This window comes from Caloenas nicobarica, chromosome 2 (assembly GCF_036013445.1).
Source record: "Caloenas nicobarica isolate bCalNic1 chromosome 2, bCalNic1.hap1, whole genome shotgun sequence".
NCBI lineage: Eukaryota > Metazoa > Chordata > Aves > Columbiformes > Columbidae > Caloenas > Caloenas nicobarica.
The window spans coordinates 39,777,970-39,800,555 of NC_088246.1; the positions used below are offsets into that span (position 1 = coordinate 39,777,970).

A 22,586-nucleotide genomic window follows, 5' to 3' on the forward strand; every position below is an offset into this window, starting at 1 on the left:
TTTGCCAGCCCTTTCTGGAAAACTTTGCCTTGGATACAGCCCACAGGTTAGTGAATAGTAGTGTGCTGTCCCGCTTAAATCAACTGTGTACCTAGATAAAGGCAATCACACTGCAATGTAGAAAAAAACCGAACTCTTTATTTTCTGTCAATTGTAATGTATTAAGATAAGCATAAAAAAATAAATCACAGAACACAAGTAGCAGTACTAAAGCCTATAAATATGTCATTGAATTCATACATGTTGGGAAGTCAAACAGAAATTAAACACAAAAATCTTCACAAAGACTCTGTATGCATAAAGCTTTTCACAAAAGGAAAGGATTGGGAACCACCACAGAAGTAACTGTGTCACAGTGATTAAATATTTCAGGGGCCTCCAATGTATATTGTGATGAAAACCAAGAACGTACAAGTAGAATTTACAGCTCTGTTGAGTGATTAATCCTTCAAAGTTTCAGAAGAGGTAAGCTTAGGTGACCACCACCTCAAGTTCATTTTAAACCCATACTCAATAGAAAACCTTTAGTCTGTGGTTAGAAACATACAAAAAGCTAAATTATGATTTTTCACTTTTCTTTATTCCCAGACTTATTTAGCAGACTGCCCAATAAAAACATTAATTCCATTTCACTGACAAAGGAAAAGAGTCTATGGAAAGTAGAGGAATGGAAGTGGGTATCTTTACAGTAGGTTCAAGAAATAGCGTACACAGAATTTCCAGCTGCTGAACAAACACAACAGATCTCTCATACACACATGCAGATATGGTAACTATTTTCCCCCTGAAGCGAGCTTAAACCTTTCATCTAAAATTTCCTATTAAAGTAGAAAAACAATGTTTTGGTTTTTAAGTAATTCTGTTTGATGTTTTTGGAAGCATACCACAACAAAGGTACAGGAGGGAACTCCTACCTTACTCGAGCAGAAGAGGAGCTTTAGAGAATGTCACTGGAGGCAGTAAAATCCTGACATAATAAATTCAATGGAAATTAGCAGTACATTAATCTTTGTCATGATTTCACTTGGGATGTTCACAGTCTGCCTCCTGCGTGCTTTTCAGTGCATGCACAGGGTTCCAGAAGGATGGGAAGGCAAGGCAACAACAGCGCAGAACAACTTTCATTCACAGCAGGAAAGAAGCTGCCTTCATAAAGCAGCATTTCCACCACCTGCTCCCTAGAGATACCAGGAAGCAAATTTTTTCTACTTAATGAAGGACAGCAACTATTAATGCCACAACAATGATGTACAAAAGGGTCTGGCTTGTGGATCTCATATAACAAGCTAGTAAATTACAGGCACCTAGAGCACTGGCAGAACAGGAATCGTAACAATTGGGTGAGTAAAGCATTACAATGAAATCCTAAGCTGGCGTTACACATGCATTCCTAGTATTTAAGACATAGAGAAACATTGTAGGACTCAGTAAAACTTTTGGCCAGCAACATCCTCCAAATCCTACTAGAGTATTTAAAGAAAAGATAAATTCAAAAATCAAAAATGTATCCGTGCTCAAAGTATTGTTATTTAGACTTAGAAACTCTGTAAAAAAACAGATAAAGAAGATAAAATAAATATTTGCATTCCATTTACAAACATGCGGTATCCCCTTTTATTCCTGTGGATACCAGTTCCTACTAACTGCAATGACTGCAGCAAGATTCATATACATGTGGTGAACCCACTATTCAGAAAGACAAGAAACAGTGAACTCCACTTCTGTAAACACACGTTATTGAAAATGTTTATTGTATTCAGCAATCATGACTGGTGTCAATTTAAATAAATGCAATACCTAAAGACTAGAATTAGCAACTGGGTTTTGTGTGTGATCCATGTATCTCATCCAGTACACGATGCTTTCTACACAAACCTCTTCATTCTGATGTGTCATACCAGCTTGCTTCCATATCTCTTCAAACCTTTCATCTGAAGTGTACATGCCCATGTTGCAGAGGATTTGTTTAATCTACAAAGTAATACAGTTCATGTAATTCTGGTCAGCATTTTATTTATATTAGCAATATCTGTTTAGTTTATGTAAAATCCAGACTCTATTTGCCAAATAATATTTTCCCACTCTTAAATAAAAACTACAGACCACATCCTGCATCCTTAACCAAAGATGTTCCTATTTATGTAAATCTGAATCTTCTTGGGATGAAAGCTGTGGTGTACAAAATTGTCTTTAGTTAATAAAGTAGTGCTACTGCAACTTCAACATTGGAAAAATCAAAAACAGAAGATTCAGGGAAAAGGAAAAATTTTCTAAAAGTCCCAAGTTAGGTCCTGTTTATCCATTGCATTTTTTCTGTTTGCAGTTATCAACATAAATCAGGTTAAATTATTGTATTCACAGATCTTTTGCAGATCTGAGCCTATGGCCCTGACTCAGCAGAGCACTTAAAAGGTCTGTTTGAACAGTTTGCTGAATTTGTCATTAGCAAAACCTGCAAGTTTGTCTGAGGAGAGACACCTTGGGTAAAATTTTCCACTGAACATGCCTCTGTGACAGAAACTAGTTTTACACACCTGTAAAGAACTTCTTGTGGCACCTCTAAAGACATCTACTTGTGGAATCATAGAATAACTCAGGTTGGAAGAGATCTCTGCATATCATCTGCCTAACTACATAACAAAAGCAGGGCTAAGTCTACCATTACTTGGGACCTTGCTCAGAAGTTTGAATATAGGCAAAGACAGAAATTTCACAACTGCTTTGCTCTTCTCACTGTAGAAATGATGAGTCATAGACTCTTAAGACTTAGATTAATTAGCAACCCTCGGTGACACAGCATTCAAGCATGTGAGTAGCAATAACCTGACATACTTCCTTATATTACTTATTGAAGTTGGATCTCAATAAAATTAATATCTACCACCTTTATGAATAATTATGAATGTGAAGAGTACAATTTTTTCAGATAGTTGGATGAATGTAAAGAAAGATGGTAATGTGCCAACACTGAATTTTACAACCTGCTTATTTGATAATATGACTTGCCACTCCTACACGGCTAGAGATATGTTTATCTTGGAAGAATATTCTGAAGAAATACACTATACCTCTTCCTTTGGTCTTGTTTTAAAAAAGTCGCTTTCATACACTCCCTTTTGACTGAAGACAGAAGGGAACAATAATCCATAAGCATTGGCCTCATCACCATAATTAGTTCTGTCATTGACGCGGCGAATCCGAGGAGCAGGAATATCTGAGCGAATAGTTGGAACACCACACACTCGATAACCTGTGGGAATCAACCAACAGGTAGCATGGAAAAGCCTGTGTGTAAAGATAGTGCCAGGGACAATAAAATATTTTGTGTGAAATAACAAATTTTATATTTCATCTCACATAGGGTGAATAAGAATTTATATAATTTTATTCCTCATCTCTTTTTTCATGTTTTAGAATTCTTCGCTTCAGCTACATCATGAAGCATGACAACAGGAAATCTTTCGGTAATATTCTAGTACTTATCCAGTATTTCCAGCTAAGTACATTTTAGGTGATTTCAATGAGATATTGCTCTCGTAAAATCACTAGTAATTTCTCAAAGACATCTAGATTAACTTTCATGTTTTGAATGGATTAACCATGCCAAACATCCAAGCCATGCCAACTTCCAAGTCACAATCCTAAACAAATTTAGATTAGATAAATTAATTCACTATTGTACATTAGTAGAATCTGTAGCAATACTTTTTAAACTTTTTCCCGATTTTGTCTTAAACAATGCTCAGAAGTGAGAAGTACAGTCCATTTTACTTACAGGTTGTTGGGAGACCACCTACTACGGCATTATACTGAGAAGAAGTTGTTTTATAATTTGCAGATACACGATCTGTTGATCTTGTAAGCGTTTTTGGTGTCTTTTCTGAGCTTCCTGGTTCTTTTAACACAAGATCTTCCTGCTTCAGCAGTGGCTCCTCATTTGTCTTTGTGTCTTCAGGCAGAACAGGTGCATTTAAGTTTTTCCCTATAAACAAAAGTTATGGTACAGCCAGGATTTATTATCAGCACTTTGTAGACCAAGAGGTAAAAAACATTGCTTAAATCCTTGAAAAACTATAAAGCAGACCACATAAGATAATTAATCTGCATATCTGATAATGACTCTATGAGATTTTTCACTTTCTCCTGATTTATGGGATATTATCAGCATGCAATACAGAACTCCGGGGTTCTGAAATACATTTGTATCTGAGGCTCTGCTGGTGATAGGCAAGGATTAAATACAATCTAAATCCTACCCCTCTAAAGGAGCACCTACTCTGTCAGCAATGTTCTTTCAACAGCTGTTATAAGAACAGGATCATCTCCACAATTTCCCAGTATTAAGTCATTTACCTTTTGTAATTATTTTTTCTTCAAACTGTTTAACAGCCATTTTGTCTTTCCAGTTCAGAAAGTTTGCGAACTCCAGATAATTAATCAGACCATCTTTATCCAAATCACAATAGTCAAACAAGGAATCCAGGAGCTCATCATCTAGATTCAGATTAAGCTGAAAACAGGACTTTCGCAGGTCTTCCTTGTCTATCATCCCATCACCATTCTATTATAAATAGAAGAGTTTGTTATGACAGCCGTTTTAAAAAGGCCTCACCAAAAGGAATGCATAAACATATGTGTTTATATACACAAATATATATATATAGGGCTAGGCACATCATTTTAGAAAAGTAACATTGCTGAGTCAAAAAAGAAACCCTGAGTAACTTAGAAATCAAAAATCCAAATATAAAAGTGTCAATAAATAGTTTTCAACAAGTAATACAGTGATTTGAGATTAAAAAAAAAGTCAGAGTGACAGAGTATTGTGACAAGATAACAATCTAATCATAAATGTTGAGGTAAAGCCAAGATTTTTTTTGAAAGTAAGGCATCAGTCATTCTGTATACATTACAATTAATGTTATATAGTAAATGTCAATTATATTTTTTACAGCAAGAAAAAAAGGAAATATATTAAATTCTGATGCTTGGTGACTCAGTCAAAAAGTACAGCTTGGAAGAAAATACGAACATAAGCCCTTCAACCATATTTATTTTAGGAAGAAATACCTGATTTTGAAGAGCAAAAAATGCTAAGAATACTCTTGCCCACAAGTCACTCACTTGCTGTTAACTTGGATACTCCAAATACTATTGTGTTTAATTCCATAGCATATCACAGTATATTAAACATATAATTACTATAAAGTTACCTTTTCTTTATAGTCTTCATCTGTATTTGACTTACTATACTTGTGTTTCTTCATGTCTGTATCCCCAGGTTGTCACAGGAGTGCTAATTTCACACACTCCTTTACATTTATATTTTTTCAAAGCACTAACCTTATCATAATGCCTGAATGCTTCTAGTAACATGTCAAAATTCTCATAGTTAACTTTCTTCAAACTTTGCCGGACTGCAGTCAAGACAGCTCTCTCTCTATCTTTACCACGGAGGAGCTCACAGGGAAGCCGGCAGTGAATAAGATCACCAACTCCTATAAAAAATAAACACTTTGTCCATTAGTTGTGCGTATACAGAAAATGGACATTTAAAAAAATGGCTCACACTCTTAAGGAAAAGGAGAATTTCAGTTTCAAGATGCTGATTTTCAGCACTGCTAAACATCTGAAATGGACATTTCATTTAAACATCAAATGCTCCATATGATGATTTCTCTGCTCATGTGCAGTTAATATAAAAAAATTTGAAATATCTTAATAAGGCTTCAAAAATCCATCCACTGCTTCTAAAAGCTTCTGACAGCATTAAGTTACTTGATGTCCAGATAGTTGAGCACAAAAGAACACAGATTAACCTATTGCTTCCAGTCTGTTGTGTTTCAGGATACTCACATGAACCAATGGAAAAGTCAATTCAATATTTCAGAGAATTATATATACCACTGATTTCTAGAAAGACAATGTACTATTTTTGTGTTACTCTTCCCATTTTCTACATATCCTAACTTTATTACCATTTTTAAACACTTCGGGACACTGAGCTACAATCTTCATCCCAATTCCCAAGGTCACTTTATGGAGTGCAAGTTCATCCACAGTCCAATAAAAAATAGCAGTAGCTCACCTAATCCCCTTCTATAATAACAGCAATATACATGCATTATTTTCTACTTGTTAATAATGAATTTTTTTGTTCAGTTCCTTCTGCTATTGTCTATAGGACAAGCATACCTACACAATTAAAATATTTAACTCTATTACCCCACATAGTAGAGCATATATAAAAGCTTATGCAGAATTTGAAGAAGCCTTCTCTGGTCTTGAATAATTAAATAACTTTGAGCCACTTCCATTTTTTGCTGCCTAAATATTCACTGTATTCCCTAGTCATTAAACATAACATTAAAACAGCATAAATTCCAACATTGACTATTTGAGTTAACTACTTTTCAAAATTTTGTCATAATAAAAAGCAAAAATTTTTAATTTTCATTCTGTTTTCTGTCTCCCTGCTACCTTCAAAAACTTATTATTATTATTTAATGCTTGTTACTTTTGCTTTTTTTTAAACGGAAGTGCTGCAAAAATCATTGAAAGAAAATACATGTAAGTGATTTAAATAGTCATTTTAACTTTGTCACTTAGATGTCAATATGAGTTTTCTGCCATTTCTCATTTTGTTTACATTCAGATACAGAGGCTTAAAAAAACCACCAAAAAACTAAAGTTTCTTCATTTCTGACATTCGAGTTTTTTCTGCTAGCAATTTCAATTAGTCTCAAATTTTCCCTCAAAAAATTTAGTGTCACTTGTACATTTTTGTACCTCACCTCTAGGATTTTAGGAAAATGATATACTACACAACCAACAGTAATTACTTCAGCATAGTTTCATCAACAAGATAAGATGTTATTCTACCCCTGAACTTACCACACTCATCTGGATGGAGTAACACTCCAAATGTATGGTCTGGGGGAACATTCATAGTTTCTGCTATACTGTCAATAAGCACATTTCTTTGTTAATTGTCAAATAGTTTATTAATAGCCAAAATAAAGCCTATGTTACTATTAAAAAATATATAATCATCTGTTATGTAATTAGGGATGATACACAGTCCACCTGAACTTTGTTTGTCAGCACTTTGCTTCCAAGTTGCTATTCCAGAAAAGTATCCCTTTATAAACCTGTTTAGAACATTTACTATTCATAATATAACACAACCAAATGTAAACATTAACATTTTGGACATTTATGCTCATGAAAAGAAAAAAGAAGTATTTTAGCAGAGACTATTTTTCCTAAGACAGTGACACAAACGAGTGAGAAAAGTCCTTATAACATACTAGTCAAAGAGGAAAGTTTAAGACAAACCAGATCTTGAACCGAAATAACGTCTCCGAATAAAGTACTTCTGGCTACAGTGGAAAATCTCACATGCTTTTTCACATGCAGTTTTGTGTCCACCAAAACCAAGCCAATATCCACCTGCAAAACTTGGCCTAGTTTTATTTACCAGAAGATTAAGATGCTGTTGTTGACATTAAAGGACTGTTTATTTCTTAATTTGAAAAAAGATGCAATGTTCATTTTATCTCTACGTTTAATAATTAAAACTGTTACATGAATCAGAAGTCTCCATCAAAACTGAATAGAAAAATCAGTGCTTTGTTCCAAAATACAAAACAAGCAAACAAATCCACGGAGAGATGGAAGCACTGTAATCTAAAAACTACTGTGTATTTTTATTTTATCATTTTCATATTACACATGGGATGTGGATGGTGTAAAATTCACTAAATAAAATCAGATTAGCTTGTATCTGTCTTGTAATATTAGTGCTGGGTTTGAGTTTGCACTGCAACCAATATTCTCTGACTGATCACATTGCCTCATGTTGCTCACACTCCAAGTCTGCTTCACAGTAAGGCAGGACACAGAGAAAGGGAGAGGAGAAACCGGCTCACATTTGCATTTACTCCCTACAGGTACTATGAGCATAGTTCTCCAGTGTTACTTAAGCCTGCAGTCTTGAGCTTAAAGTTAAATTTCGCTACCAAAGCGAATAATGTAGTTTGCAAGACTTCAGATACAATTTTGCAGAAATCTGGAGCATCTGCAAAGGCAGTCTTCATATACATTCAGGAGCCCTAGATTTGCAGCACAGCTGGATCCTGACCACACTGTACCTTAGGACTACTACAGCCCTTCATAAGCACCGTTTTGTAAAAATTAAAAAGCTGTTCCAGATCATCCAATGTTTATGAATCATTGTAATGATATGACTGAGGGTTTATATATGCAGCTAGATAATAATACAATTTAATTACGTGTCCTTTTCCAAGGAAGTAATAAAGTGAGAATACAGTTAATGTAACAAAGCTACCCGGAAATAGGGTCAGAGTAAGAAAAACGGTAAAATCCCCAAACAATAGGTGAGACATTTCCATTCCTGCAAACCTTCCTAAATGCAAAAGACAGGAAAAAATAAGGAAGTGTTACAGCATGCTTGTAATTTGCCTGATGCAAATCAATCTGATCAATTCAGATATAGACTATTTAAACAAATACGACTTAAGCTCACCATACAGACACAATACAGCCCTCATCAGTAACCTGTGTATTTATCAGACTAATTAGGGCAAGTAGAAAATCCCTTTCTGTAATTGACTGCTGCAGTGGAAACATTGAGTGTACATTTACAATTTTTACCCACGACAGAAAAAGACACTGGAGACTTCACAAACGGGAATGAATTTTGTTCTCGGAAGGTATCTTTGCTCACTTACGGATCAAGGACTTTTCCAAGCTGAGGCTGAAATTTTTCCTTGAAATCGTCACTTCGTTTTGATACGATTTGTGCTGCTCTCTTCCTACAAATTATGAAAATAACTCTCACATATTTAACAATATTCACCATTTTTTCAATAATATTTTTAAAATATATTAATTTACATTAGAAGGAAACAGGAACTCCTCTGCAAGACAAACACAAATTTAGTAATTGAAAAATCTTTCTATATAAAATGAAAGGTGTTTCTACATAATGCTAAACACATGCCAAGTGCTGCTATACTATGGTAGAACTGATTTAGATAAACTATTCTGAAAATTTCTCCTTGCATTTCCTATTCAATTCAATATAGTTAAAGATGGGATTGTGAGATGTAAAATTATCTTCAAATACGAAGATTCACTCTTCTCAAGAACTCACACCACTAATTGACTAGTGAACTCATTGCAACTTACGATTGCAGATCACAAAGCCAATTTAAGCATTTGGATACATTTCGCCCATCATCAAAGTGAGGGGTTTCTATTCCGTAAAGAAAAGACTTGCTGAAGTTTGGAGAGTCATACTTCCTATTTACTGCTTCTCCTGTGGAAAAAGTGTTTCAATCTGCATTAAACACCTCAAGAATAAAAATGTTCCAAGTATCTTCAATCTTGGACAAAACAATGAAGAAAAAAAAGCAAATAACTAATTAACAATTCTGTTCAATTAAAGACAACTAAATTGCATTCTTCATGTTTATTAAGTAGTTAGGAATAATCTCGCATTCTTCATGTTTATTAAGTAGTTAGGAATAATCTCGTTGTCAATAAAAGGCAAAATATAAAGCAAAAACTGCACTGGTGGTAAAACAGTTGGATGTCCTCTTATGTCTGATTAAAGACAAACCCAACAGAATTAGTGAAAAAATACCAGGCAGCCTAAGTAGTGAGGGTCATGCAAAAAAATCACTTTATAATGTCCATACCTGAGCACATATGTGTACCATTTAATTTACTATTTGTTAAAAATCAAAAATGCTAGAAGGAAAAAAAAAATGGTTTTGAGGTGCTGTACCCTTGCTTCGTCACTGACTTCACTGTAAACATGACATTACCCTCATTGTTCATTAATCTATTAATCCAGTCTTGCCCATAAAATGAAGTTTCACGTACAAGAATATCACATAAGTACTCTATGTAAGTGAGCTGCAAGCACATTTCTTGTCACAGGAAAAAAAAAAATGTCCTTCTGTTTCTTCAAGTTCTTTTCAATCACCTTTTGAAAGATATGGCAATTAGAACTTTCAAAAAATATTATTTGCTGCATGCTTGCTGATAAGGGCTTCCTCTAGCTGTCTGGCAGCATGGAATTTTTATGTTATTATTCAAAACTTGGGCATATAGTTGACACTTTTTTTTGCTGTCTCATTTTGGCTTGGCCTCTCCATGATCTTGTGGATGGAAGTTGCAAAGGAGACAGAAACATAATGAGCAATTCCACTAAAACACTGAAGGAAGGTGGGGAAGAAGGAAAATAAAATTACAAGTTTATATTAATATAGTAGTAAAAAGTAATAGTTTATATCTCAAAAAATAGCATATAATGTGTGTTGAAGACTCAAAGAGGAACAATTACTTCTATTTATATCAGAACTTTATGCAGTTTCTCATCAGCCTTTGAACTTACCTGCATAATAGTCATCATGTGACACAATGTACAGATCATGTCCTTCTCTGGCTTCTTTATCCACTTCCTCAAAAGTTTTTGGTGGATTTACGAGATCTCCAGCTGATACATCTGGAAAGTAAGGAATAAATATATGGTTAGGGGAGGCAAGGGGGGGGTGGGTGTTTTGTTTGGCTGGATCTTAATTTTAAACAATATCTTATTAGAGAAGGTGCTAATGACCATAACTGTTGCAATAGAGTTACATGCTCAGCACATATGTGATTTGCTCCGGTCTACGGAGGAAAGATTCACAGGTAAAGATAATATCTTTTATTAGACCTACTAGAATAGTTGAAAAAAGGAAGGTAAGTTCTCAGCTACCTAAACACATCTCCAGGGAAATAAAAAAAGAACAGGGCCAAAAGCCTTACTAGTTACCAAATATTCTCAGTTGATTGTTTCTTCAGTGTAACTGAAAAATACCAGTACATTTTTATGCCTTTCAATAACTGGTATAATAACAACTTTTCTATTAGGATGGAATTGTTGCAAGCAGAAAATATGTGCTAGATACTAAATTCCAGATTATCTCATGTTTAGAAGAAATATGTTTTAAAGCTAAATTTTCCTACCTTTGATGACTTTTGTTCCAAATGTAGTATTAATTATATCCAAGCCCTTAGGTAACATAGAAGATTGATCATGTGATCTGCCCAAGGGTGCTTGACGATTACTAAGGTAGATTGCTTCTTTTTTGTCTTGTATTTTTTGTTGAAAATTAGTTTTAGGAAGTGGATTTATCAATGAAGCTACCTAAAGACATCACAAACAACACAAGAGGCAGGAAAAGCAGCAAAATTTAATCATTCACACCTCAATATGGCTACCCCCTCACACACAGAGGAACAAAAGTTTGATCGTTAAGTATTCTGAGATCTTATATGGTTACACTTACATATGTTTATCTAAGTTGTAAAACAAAACCGTATTTTGAGAGACCACTAGTAACCAATGCTATGCTAAATCTCCAGCTAAATAAAATACATATTGTGAGACAGAACTTCTATGTGAGTTTTTCCACTTGTTAATTCATAAAATTTCAGACTGTAGCGTTTCTGTTCTCAGAGTATACTAGAAACTACAGTCAAATTATAATATAGCCAAATGCTTAAGTGTGAAAATGATTATAGTTGTAACACCTTTGGATTGAAGTCTCCTGGTGCTTATGATTAAAAACATCTATTGTCTAGTGGTTAAGACTATCTGTTCTCTAAACAGCTACTCTCAGTTATGCCAATGCAGAATTTAAACATCATATTTCAAGATATACACTAACATTACATACTAAAATGACACATCAACAGAAATTACTTCAGCAGGCTTTTCAAAGCTTAGCACTATGTTAGACAAAATTTTCTTCTCAGTGTATACACTGGGCTTGGGTAAATAGAAGTTACTTGTAAAATTAGGTAAACTTCAAGGGGGAAAAAGAAAATATCAAAAAAAAGTTTCAAAAATGTCAAAACAGGGTATTTTGATCTTCCCAAATCATTTGATTTTTCAGGTTAACCAAAGTAATGGGCAGTCTAGAGAGGGTTTAGTATAATATTAGACTCTTGTTGAACGTTATATAAAGGAATATAGAAAAAAGTAATGGCAAATAAAATGGATCCAAATGTACACTTAGAGAACTCACTGAGATTCCAACTCTTCCTCCAGTTAATATTTAATTAATAATGTAAAGTGAAACAGTCTTCCACTGACAGTACATGCTAAACAAATCAAGCCATTCAATGTAAAACTTCCAGGAAGTGACACCAAGAACCTGATTTTTTTCCCATTTTGGATATGCCTAATAAACGTCCTACTCGACATCCTCTGATATCAGGACTTAACGTGTTTCACCTTCAAGATCCATTTTTGAGAACTGAACTCCTCTTTGCCCCAACTTCATTTGTAAAATTGAAAACTATACATTTACAAGCCTACCTGATTAAATGCATCATAAAAGTGTATTTTACTAACACAACTCTTATTTTTAGAGATTTGAACAATAATTGTGTGACAAAAATCAGCAATGATATCTTCAGCTGTTTGATTACAGATTACAAAAATTATTTCTGAAGTAAAGAATACACACAAAATAGTCTAACATATCCAAACCATCTCTTTTTAGCTAACAAAATCAGTTTCAACCCAATGGTATGAAAGGATACATAATAATTACACTGAACTCTAAGCACGTTCTCAGATAGCAGCTCTCATTAAGAGCTCAACAGGTTTAGGTCTGTAATCAGTAAAGAAGCAAGCAGCAAAATTTGTGGGTAGAAGACTGTTCATTTACTTAAATGTTGAAATGAGTAATTCAGTAGTCATTGCAAAAGTTAAGTCACTGATAAGAGAAAAATCATTGCACTACAAGTGTTCTCCTATTTCAATTATGCTAGTTAAATCCTATGAATTGAGCTCAGAATTCAGATGATCCACAACAGTTGTGAAATGCTACAGTGTAAACGTAGCTTTATCCCTGACTATGAAGAAATCAGTTGCACTTATTAAGGACATTCTTAAGTGGTCCATTCTTAAACAAAAGTAAATGAGTCACATTCTTACACTGGGCGAAGTACGTGACTCTACGCCATGTGTCAAGTGAGCTGCAATGTCAGGATCATCCGCTCTGCCGTAGAATATTCTTTCAACACCAGGAGCTGGATTTGTTGTATTTCGAAACTTTCGCACAGGAGTTGGAGTAATGGGCTATGTATAAGGCAAAGCAAAAACAATTTGACACCAGATATTCACAAAATATTAACGAAAAGAAAATGTACCGCAGTCATTTCAGTGTGATTCCACAGAGGTAAGAACAAAATATGAAGACCTTTTTGGGCTATAACACACGCATGCACTCCTGAAGATGCCCATATTCTGAGCATAAGGTCAACATAGCCCAGCCTAAATTTATCAAACCAGCAACAAAAGTAATGAGAGAGTTGCTAGATTTCAACTATCTGGTTCCATCTTTGAAAGGGATAACAGCTTCTTCACTTATATTTCATGAATAGTAGATGTTACATTTATTACCTTCAGCCTGATTGACAATTCCACCACCAATGAAACAATTTCAGAAATTACTTTAACCACAACTTTGATGGGTTTTTCTGTTTGGTGGGGGATTGTTTGTTTTGGTGGGTTTGTTTTTTGTTTCATTTTGGTTTTGTTGTGGTGTGCTTTTGAGCGTTTGTTAGGGGGGGTGGGTCTTTGTGGTTTTGTTTTTCTAATTACCAATTTAAAGGAAAAGCTGCTATTTAAGGGATGTTTGTATCTCAGTACTCTCTAGTTCTTCAGGGGCATGGGGAACAACCCATGGCAAGCACAATTCTGAGGGGCATCCTTGATGAGGAAGAAGGACCTCCATCAGAAGTAATAATAATTGTTATAATTATATTACCAAAGAAAAACTGTCTGAAACAATTCAATTTAGTCCCAACTAAGCAGGCATGATAAATCTTGCAAAACATGCAGAGTGAAAAAGAACAGCCAGAAACGTTTTACAATCCTACGAGCTATTACATATATATTATATGTGTTTTGTAGAAACTACCTGTAATCACAGAATCACAGAATGTTAGGGATTGGAAGGGACCTCGAAAGATCATCTAGTCCAATCCCCCTGCCGGAGCAGGAACACCTAGGTGAGGTTACACAGTGTAATTTCTAAAGAGAAGTGATGTAGAAAAAAAAATGACCAGGGTTTCACTGTTTTATTTTGGTTTCATTTTTTGTTGTTGTTGTTGGTTTGGTTTATTTAAGGTCTGTCTTAAAGCACAATTACTAATGGGAAATTATTACAGAAGTTTCACAAGGAGCGTCTGAAAAACCAACTCACCCTGGGTAAAGCCTCAGTGAGGCAATCCGCAGCCGTCTCGCCAGTGGGAAACAACTTTCCAGCCTAAAAACACCATCAAAAACCAAGGCATAACCAAACCCATTGCACTAACAAGCACAACTAGTCAAATTGAGATCCGACACCTTGCATGAGATGTTGTGTAACTGCCCCCGTTTTGATAAAAGGGGAAAAACACAAGAGCCACACGCATTTTTAGGGGAGAGACAGGTAACCGCAGCGAGGTGCCCCTGCCTGCCGCACACGCTGCGCCTCCTGCAGCCTCTTTCCCCAGCCCACGGCGAGCCCCCGGCCGCAGAAAGGCGGCAGCGGCGGGACCCCTGCGGCGAAGGCACTCACGGCCGACAGCTCGGGAAACCTGTCGGTGAACTTCCCCTCGTAGACGGGCCGCAGCTGCTCCGCCATGGGCGCACGGGGCCGCGGCGGCCGGTTACCCCGCTCGCTTGGTAACGGCGGCGGGCGGCGCCGCCGCGTCACCTGGAGGCAGCGACCGGAGCGATCGTGCGGGGCGGGCGGCTCGGCCGCGTCTCACAGCCCTGCCGCCACCTCCCGCGCACCCAGCGTCCTCACCCCTCACAGCCCTCCCAACCACCTCCCTCACATCCAGCACCCACTGTCCTTCACCCTGTTAGGCCCCCTTGAGAAATCCAGGAAACAAATTGCACTCAGGCTATTTTGTAACCACTGCGATCTAAGGAATAATTAAGGTTCAACTGCAGCTGCACCAATTATTTAAAGTCCTTGAAAAGTTAAAGCTTAGACCAATTATTTAAAGCCCTTGAAAATCCAACAGCTTTCAGATAGGTGAGTTGAGTCATCTTTGGGTTGAAAGAAGGTCTTATGGGGTCAAAAGTCTGATCAAACTTTAAATCTTTATTAATTATCCTAATAAAAAATACAGCCCCTTTCACAAATGTTGTCACATGTATAAACACATAAAATATTTTATACTGAGACTGTTCCTCTAGAGAAAACTGCAACTCCCATCTATACAATGGCACAGAGGTGGGTGAGAGAAGCCTGTCAGCACCAGCCACGTATCAGGACAGGTGAATGGCTCTTACAGTTTGTCTTAAAATGAGTCAACACATCACCTACTTAAACCACTGTATTTGCCTTTCAGAAACAGATGTGGATTATTTCAGAAATGCAGCATGGGTAAGACTAAACAAGTTTTGCTGCTGTTTAAAGCTCCTCAGCTCTTACAAAGACTTTTACTCTCAGGTGAGATTTAGCAAACTTCCCCTTTCTTCCCAGCAAAACATCTAAATTTAATCACATCCTGCTCCATTCTCTGTAGTCCTATGACGGCAAAACCAATTTTAGATAAACATACAGACCTTAACCTTAATTAATTAACAAACATTACCAGCTGTTGCCATTTTATTCTCAGCTCTAACGTGTTTCATAAGGATTTAAAATGAAGGAAACTAAATTAAAACTGAATTCTCAGGATCCTTTCCTACAAATAGAAGATGGGAGGCTGGGGCAGTGATTGCTCTCTCATGACCGGGCCACCAGGTGGTAGGGATGCATGACTACCAGCTCTGGCTGTTGAAGGCATTGACAGAAGATGTCAGTATTATGGTCAGCTAACTTCTTGCACACGGGAACATAGCTTAATCTTCTCCAGGTAACATATGCTGTCTTTGGCTATTATCCAGCTGTGACCACTGCTAGTGCTCTTTTTCAATTTTTTTTCTTTCCTGCTGTAGACATGGCAGTACAGCACTGCTAACATCCACGACCACTTGGGAACTAAAGAAGCTCTTGTAAACTGTTAACATGTTCAGTTCATTTATGCTTCAGTCATATTTGTTGTTACTTCGTGTGCTCCTGCCAAATAAAGCAGTAATTGCTGGTAGTTTAATAAATAAAGTGATCAGTTACCTCTTGCCTTGTGATCTGTTCTTCTGTCATATGCAATTTCTATCTGGTAAAGGCTAAACTGTGATTTAAACAAAACTGCAGGTGTTAGAAATCAGGGATGGATTTGATCTGATTGAGAGGAGTAGCTGGGTAAGGACAAAGCTGTCAGAAGAGGGAACTATTTATACATAGGAAGAGCAAAGTATAGCATCGCAAAAATTATATTGTAATAGTATGACACAGGAAACTGGGACTTGAGTTTTTATTCTTGTGTTTGTTGCAATTCTAGCTGGCTATCTACCTGTGCTCAAGTTATTACCATTTTGTACATTGTTATTTCTGATTTATTTTTACTTTTTTTTTTTTTTTCCCCAGTAGGTGGCCACACTTGCTAATTGAAAGAATCCACTCAGCCCCTATGGAGTGGGTTCTAACAAAGGCAGAAAAAGAGGACCTTGCAATCTAAAACCAATACCTATTGCTGAAACAAGTAGAGCAGAAGTCCTCAGCCTTCTCTGTTTTTCCCCTCCATGTTTTTCAGCAGAGATGCAGGCCCGTATAAATCAATTTGAAAGCTAGTAACAACATACATGCTTCTGTTAGCTATCTTTCCACATCTCTTAGAAGCAGGCCCTAAACCCCTTCAGACCAAAAACCTGCTCTTAGAAATGCTTGCTTTTGCTAGCCTCTTTGTGGAAGAGGGAGATGCCTCGCTGGATGCGAGACATGAGAGACACATCAAGGTGCTAGAGAAAGCAGGAAAACATTTTTATCTGCAGGAGCGGCTTCTGTTATAAATTACTGTGGATACTGTAGAAAACCGGCCAGTAAAAAGGTATAGAAGAACATATTTCTTTCACCTCCTATATACAAAAAACTATTATTAAGTGGTAAAAAATGCATCCATATTTTCACCCCCATCAGAAAAAAAATAACATTCTTAAAAATGTGAATCTTCAAGTCACAGAAATGAAACTAAAATAGTAGTGGGTGTATTTGGAAAGATTTTGCCTTCATATGATATGAATTGCCTTAAAAGTAGACAGGATTCAGCCTGGTCAAAGCCAGGGTAAGTGCATTCTCAGCATATTATCTGTGGATACAGTAGTAAAAGCTAGGGTTTTTTACTTATATTTTCTAGGTGTTTCCTGAAGTCTACAGTGCAGATAAAAAATGTGAATTCAAAGTTCCGTGCAGATGTTTCTAGTGAGAGAGCTGCCCCTTTTCCGCATAATCCTGCTCACTTTAGGAATCAGTGACATATTCATTCTTTCTTAGATTGGGAGTTAGTTGGTCTGCAGGAAGAATATTTGTAGGGTAGGAAAGATCTATAAATTGTAAAGATAAGCTGATGAATTAACAACAACAAAAAATTAACTCAATTAGAGAAAAGAAGATCAAAACTTTTCTTGACTAAAGCATGAATTTGTCATCTCCTATGTTAAAAAAAATCAGATGTCTAGAGAAATCTGTTTTGAAAAAAGTTGAAAAAAATATTCCCTTCTACAGCAGTACTTTTTTACCTAGCAGTACTCATCATTCAAAAGTTACCACTATTTGCTGACATCCAATTCCCACAATAGAGTGTCTCTTTCTGTTTTGTTCACACTAAACCTGAGGAATGGAAACTGCCTAAACCCCTGCATTTTACTTTCTTTATGAAGCACAAAGTCCCCATGTTCTGCAACACAGTTCTCATTCTGACCATGGTGCTGGCATCATGGCAGACAAGACACTTAGTTTGTAAATGCCTTAAGGTCTCTGAAGGCCAGAGAACTCAATGTAAAATGCTGCAAATTTTGTGAAACTCTTAAAGGAAAGTAGCCATGCTGATATACTTTGCTGTTGTTATTGCCTGGTTAGTTTCATAAGTTTTATTCAACTCATTTATGGATAGAAAATTACTGCTTTGTATGTGCTGCACACATTCTATATGCTATGGTATGACCAAATCAATGGATGTATAGAGAAAATATACATAAGCAGAGACAGAAGAAAGGATATTATAGCAGATGGACACATTAAAAAAATAGAGAAGTTCAAACAGAATAAAGAGGTTTGGCATGTCCTTTAAAGCCAACTTCCGTTTATTACCACACATCTAGAGTCATATTTAAACACAAAAAGACTGAACAGAGCATATTATTACACTCTTGCAGAGAAATGCTGAAATAGATAGAAATCCATCTGGTGAAAATCATGACACACTAACATAATTTTTGTTTCGTTAACATCATCCAACAGTTTCACTTTGGTATTTGCTGTATGACCCAAGATGAGATAAAATAGAGCTGATAGCACTGATAGAGCTATCTGGGTGATTTCAGAGCTTTTCTTAAGCAGCTATTTGTCCAGACCACAACAGAAGAAACTCATCTTCACCATTAACATTCACAGACCAGTCAAGTCCAAAACACAGTAACTGGAACTCAGTCACTTGCTTACTGCCACACGTTCTCCTGCCTCTGTTTCATAAATTCACAGTGAATCTTTGCTGTTTGCTGACCCTGTATGTCAGTGTCAATCAGCTATGAACAATCTGGGAGTTTCACAAAGCAAAAGGAGCATACTATAGCTCAGTGTTGCAGTCGGGGAGTTACTTAGCCAGTAGGAATCTCATGCAGGTAACACACACTTTCTCACAGCACACCAGTATCGTAGCTTTGCTGTTGTAGGATCCGAGTCTCAGAGTGTATCCATCACATAATCCAAAACACAGACTACCTATATACTTCACAGACAAAAAGCATGTGAGAGTTGCATTCATGCTAGCAGTTTCAGCAAAATGGCCTACTACAACATATCTTAAGTCTGCTCAAAGGATTTTCAAGAGAAAAATTGTCTTATCTCTCAAGCAAAAGTAATACATTATTCCATTGGCCTTTTTTATTAGTACAACTGTATCACATGAATATAATTACTGCATCACAAATTCCACTCAGCCTCAAATTTCAGATACATTTGCTAATCTGAAAGATTATGTTGATTTTAGAAAGCATTTATTTATTTATATTAGAAGTATGGAATATCTGATCCCTACATATGGAATGTTACAGTTCTTTTCTGAACATTGCTGCATTATGGTTTTATTTTCTCTCATTCTTCTTGCGTAAATTGAGCGTGTGGTTTCACATCACACCTAGCCAAATTTTACTGCCAAAAAGGTGATTCTTGGCTCTTTGTCCTCTCTGAACTCATGCTCCTTTACTCTCATCTGCACCAGATCTAGTGAATCTGCAGCCACAGATGAGTTGGTTCAGTCAGCTGAGCCAAACTATGTCTTTTGGTGAATAATTTTTGCATTACAACAGTGGTTGATCCAACTCACTCTGCAGCTGTAGCGTATCACAACATACTCAAGAGGTATAAGGTTGCAGCTGGAAACAGAAATGGACCAGGATCATAGCTTTCATCAGTAGCTCTTCATTTGAGTAGATTAAGTGAAACATGAAATGCCACACATGACATGAGCATTTAATCTCTAAATTTAAGTTCAAGTCATTCTAAAGATTTACAGCATAGTATTTTCTTTATTTTTCATGCAAAACTGTTCATGTATGTACTGGGTCTGGCTGGGATAGAGTTAATTTTCTTCACAGCAGCCTGTATGGTGCTGTGTTTTGGATGTGTGACTATTTGTGCTTTGTTGATAACACAGCAATACTTCAGCTACTGGTGAACAGTCCTTGCACAGGGTCAAGGCTTTCTCTTTCTCCCTCCTTTGTCATCATCCCCACCAAGGGGGAACTCTGAGGGTGGGAAAAAAACTTGGGAGGGGAACACAGCTAGGACAGCTGACCCAAATTGACCAAAGGGATATTCTATATCACATAGCATCATGCACAGCAATAAAAATTGCAGGTAGAGGAAGAAGAAGCTGGCTTCCAAGACAGCTGCTGCTTGGAGACCGGTTGGACATCGGTCTGTTGGTGGGGGGAGGGGTAGTAAGTGACTTCCTTCACATGGCCTTTACCCCTCACCTCTTTCCTTCATCTATTAAAGTGCCTTTATCTTGACCCACAAGTTTTCTTGCTTTTGTTCTTCATATTCTGTTCTGTCTCATGACAGGGAGGTGAGTGAGGAAGCAGCTGCAGGTTAGTTGGATGCTGGATGGTGCTTGGATATATGCTGATAACGTATATAGTAAAAAACATCTGCTTATCAGGATTTTGATGTTTTGCTTAGCAAATCCTGCAGTCCAGTTGAACATACTGAAACCAGTCAGAAGGTTGTGGTAAATAAACAGTGAGTGCATTAGGGCAGTATTACCTGATTTAAGGGGCAACTCTTACAAATGTTCTAAAAAACAGTCTTTATGGTAAGCTTCAGCAAGCTCACAGCTCAGAAAACCCACATATTTTCAAACACATTTCTCTGGAGCTAGTCTGGCATTCTACATCACTGGTGAACTCGAAGTCTTTTTCACTTTTTTTAAATTACATATTGGCCTTACAAAAACCATTTATGTAAGTGATTAACTTTTACTTCGTAAAGCAGAATGGTGAAATTATTACTCTGAGACCAATCTGCTAACAATGGAAAAGTACATGGAAAAGAAGAATTGAAGAAGATTAAAAGAAAAATAAAAGTCTGGTTCTATTCCATTCACTTCAATAATTTTTAAAGTATTGAAATGTCCATACTGGGGAAGGGAAGAACAAAAAAAAAAGAGAAAGAAACACAAACAAAAAAACCACAAAAACCCCCTGAAACAAACAAAAAAAACCCACAAAAAACACCCCCCCCCAAAAAAAAACCCCAACCAACCAACCAAACAAACAAAAAAACAACAAAAAACCCAAAAACCACCAAAGCAGCCAGATATGAGATTTGTTGATTTCCTTCTCATCGACATGGCCGTCAGCTATAATATTTTACAAGAAGCAAGATATTTCTAAAGCAGCACTAAAGAGTGGAGATGATTAAAAAAAAATTCTGTGACATGATTGATTATACTTTTTTTTCTCTTCTCAGCATATTTCTAAAGTAGCAGCAACAACAGGAGAAGATAAGCCTGCACTGGCAAGAGGACTGACCGAACAACTAACAGTAGTCGTGTATTTTATGAATTAATTACATAGTGGAGCCTCAGCTCTAGTATAACATCAGCCATAGGCTTTACCTAACTTAATTTTCGTTCAATTAAATAAATGTGGTTGAACTAAAGCATATTTTGAGAAGACATCAACATTGAATCTTGATTCAGTATTTCCAGTGACAGACTACCTAAACAATCTTCATTAAATTGTACCAATGATTAAATATCATTATTGATAAACTTATTAAATGTCTTGCCAGTTCTGGTTTTTATTTCCCTCAAATGCCAACTATTAGATCTTGTTAAATCTGATAGACTGAAGAAACACTTATCATTACTGGTTTGTTTCCTATATAGTCCACTTAGCCTGTGACCAAGGGATCCTTACTCTTCTCTCTTACAAGGTCAGCAGGTCTACACATCTTCCACTGTGAGGCAAGGTTTTTCCAGTCTTTTAACCATTCTTAAAGGCCATCTCCAAATTATTACTAATTTTTTCAGCATTCTTCCTCAGTTATAGACATAAAAAAGTCACATGGGACTACAGAGGCTTCACAAAATACACCAGCAATACAGAAAATCAATGATGCTTGTCCAACAGTCTCTAGAGTAAGGTGTGTTAATATTCACATGTACTAAGTGAGATCGTTTGTATTCACCTACTAAGACATCAAGACTTGTTCTGTGTTAGCAATCTGTTCTCTTAAGTTTCAGGATTCTTCCAATAATGAGCCTATCTCTAAGGCTTTATCAATGGTTATTTTTTTAAAAAGTTAGGTAAATTCCCAATTGTAACTCAGACTTTCCAGTGTAGTTACTTCTTTCAACTCATTTGACTAATAGCTTTGGAAACCAGTTCTTTTAAAGCATTAAACCATAGCTTTTTTTTGCATGTCACTCCAGTCTTCAAAAAGGGCAAGGACAACCCAGGAAACTACAGGCTAGCTCTGGGCTCCCCATTTTACGAAGGACAAAGAATTACTGGAGGGACTTCAGCGGTGGGCTAGGAAGATTATTAGGGGCCTAGAGCATCTTTCTTGTGAAGAGAGACTGAGAGAGCTGGGTCTGTTCAACCTGGAGAAGAGAAGGCTGAGAAGGAATCTCATCAATGTTTATAAATATCTCAAGGGTGTGTGTCAAGAGGATGGGACCAGACTCCTTTCAGTGGTGTCCAATGATAGCATGAGGGGCAATGGGCGCAGACTGAAGCACAGGAGGTTCCATCTGAATATGAGGAGAAACTTAACTTTGAGGGTGCCAGAGCACTGGAACAGGCTGCTGAGAGAGGTTGTGGAGTCTCCTTCTCTGGAGACATTCAAAACCCACCTGGACACATTCCTGTGTGATCTACTTTAGATGAACCTGCT

General features: G+C 36.6%; 1 protein-coding gene across 1 annotated transcript; it reads right to left on the reverse strand.

Annotated features, from left to right (window-relative positions):
• Positions 1-1,810: 1,810 nt before the first annotated feature.
• On the reverse strand, positions 1,811-14,717 carry EFHB (EF-hand domain family member B). The gene is given in 14 exon segments (XM_065629784.1): positions 1,811-1,857; positions 1,860-1,971; positions 3,069-3,250; positions 3,776-3,982; positions 4,354-4,561; positions 5,344-5,498; positions 6,895-6,962; positions 8,754-8,837; positions 9,214-9,343; positions 10,427-10,537; positions 11,041-11,221; positions 13,022-13,165; positions 14,295-14,357; positions 14,652-14,717. Coding segments are annotated over 14 exon segments (1,758 nt in total).
• Between the last annotated feature and the right edge of the window lie 7,869 nt (positions 14,718-22,586).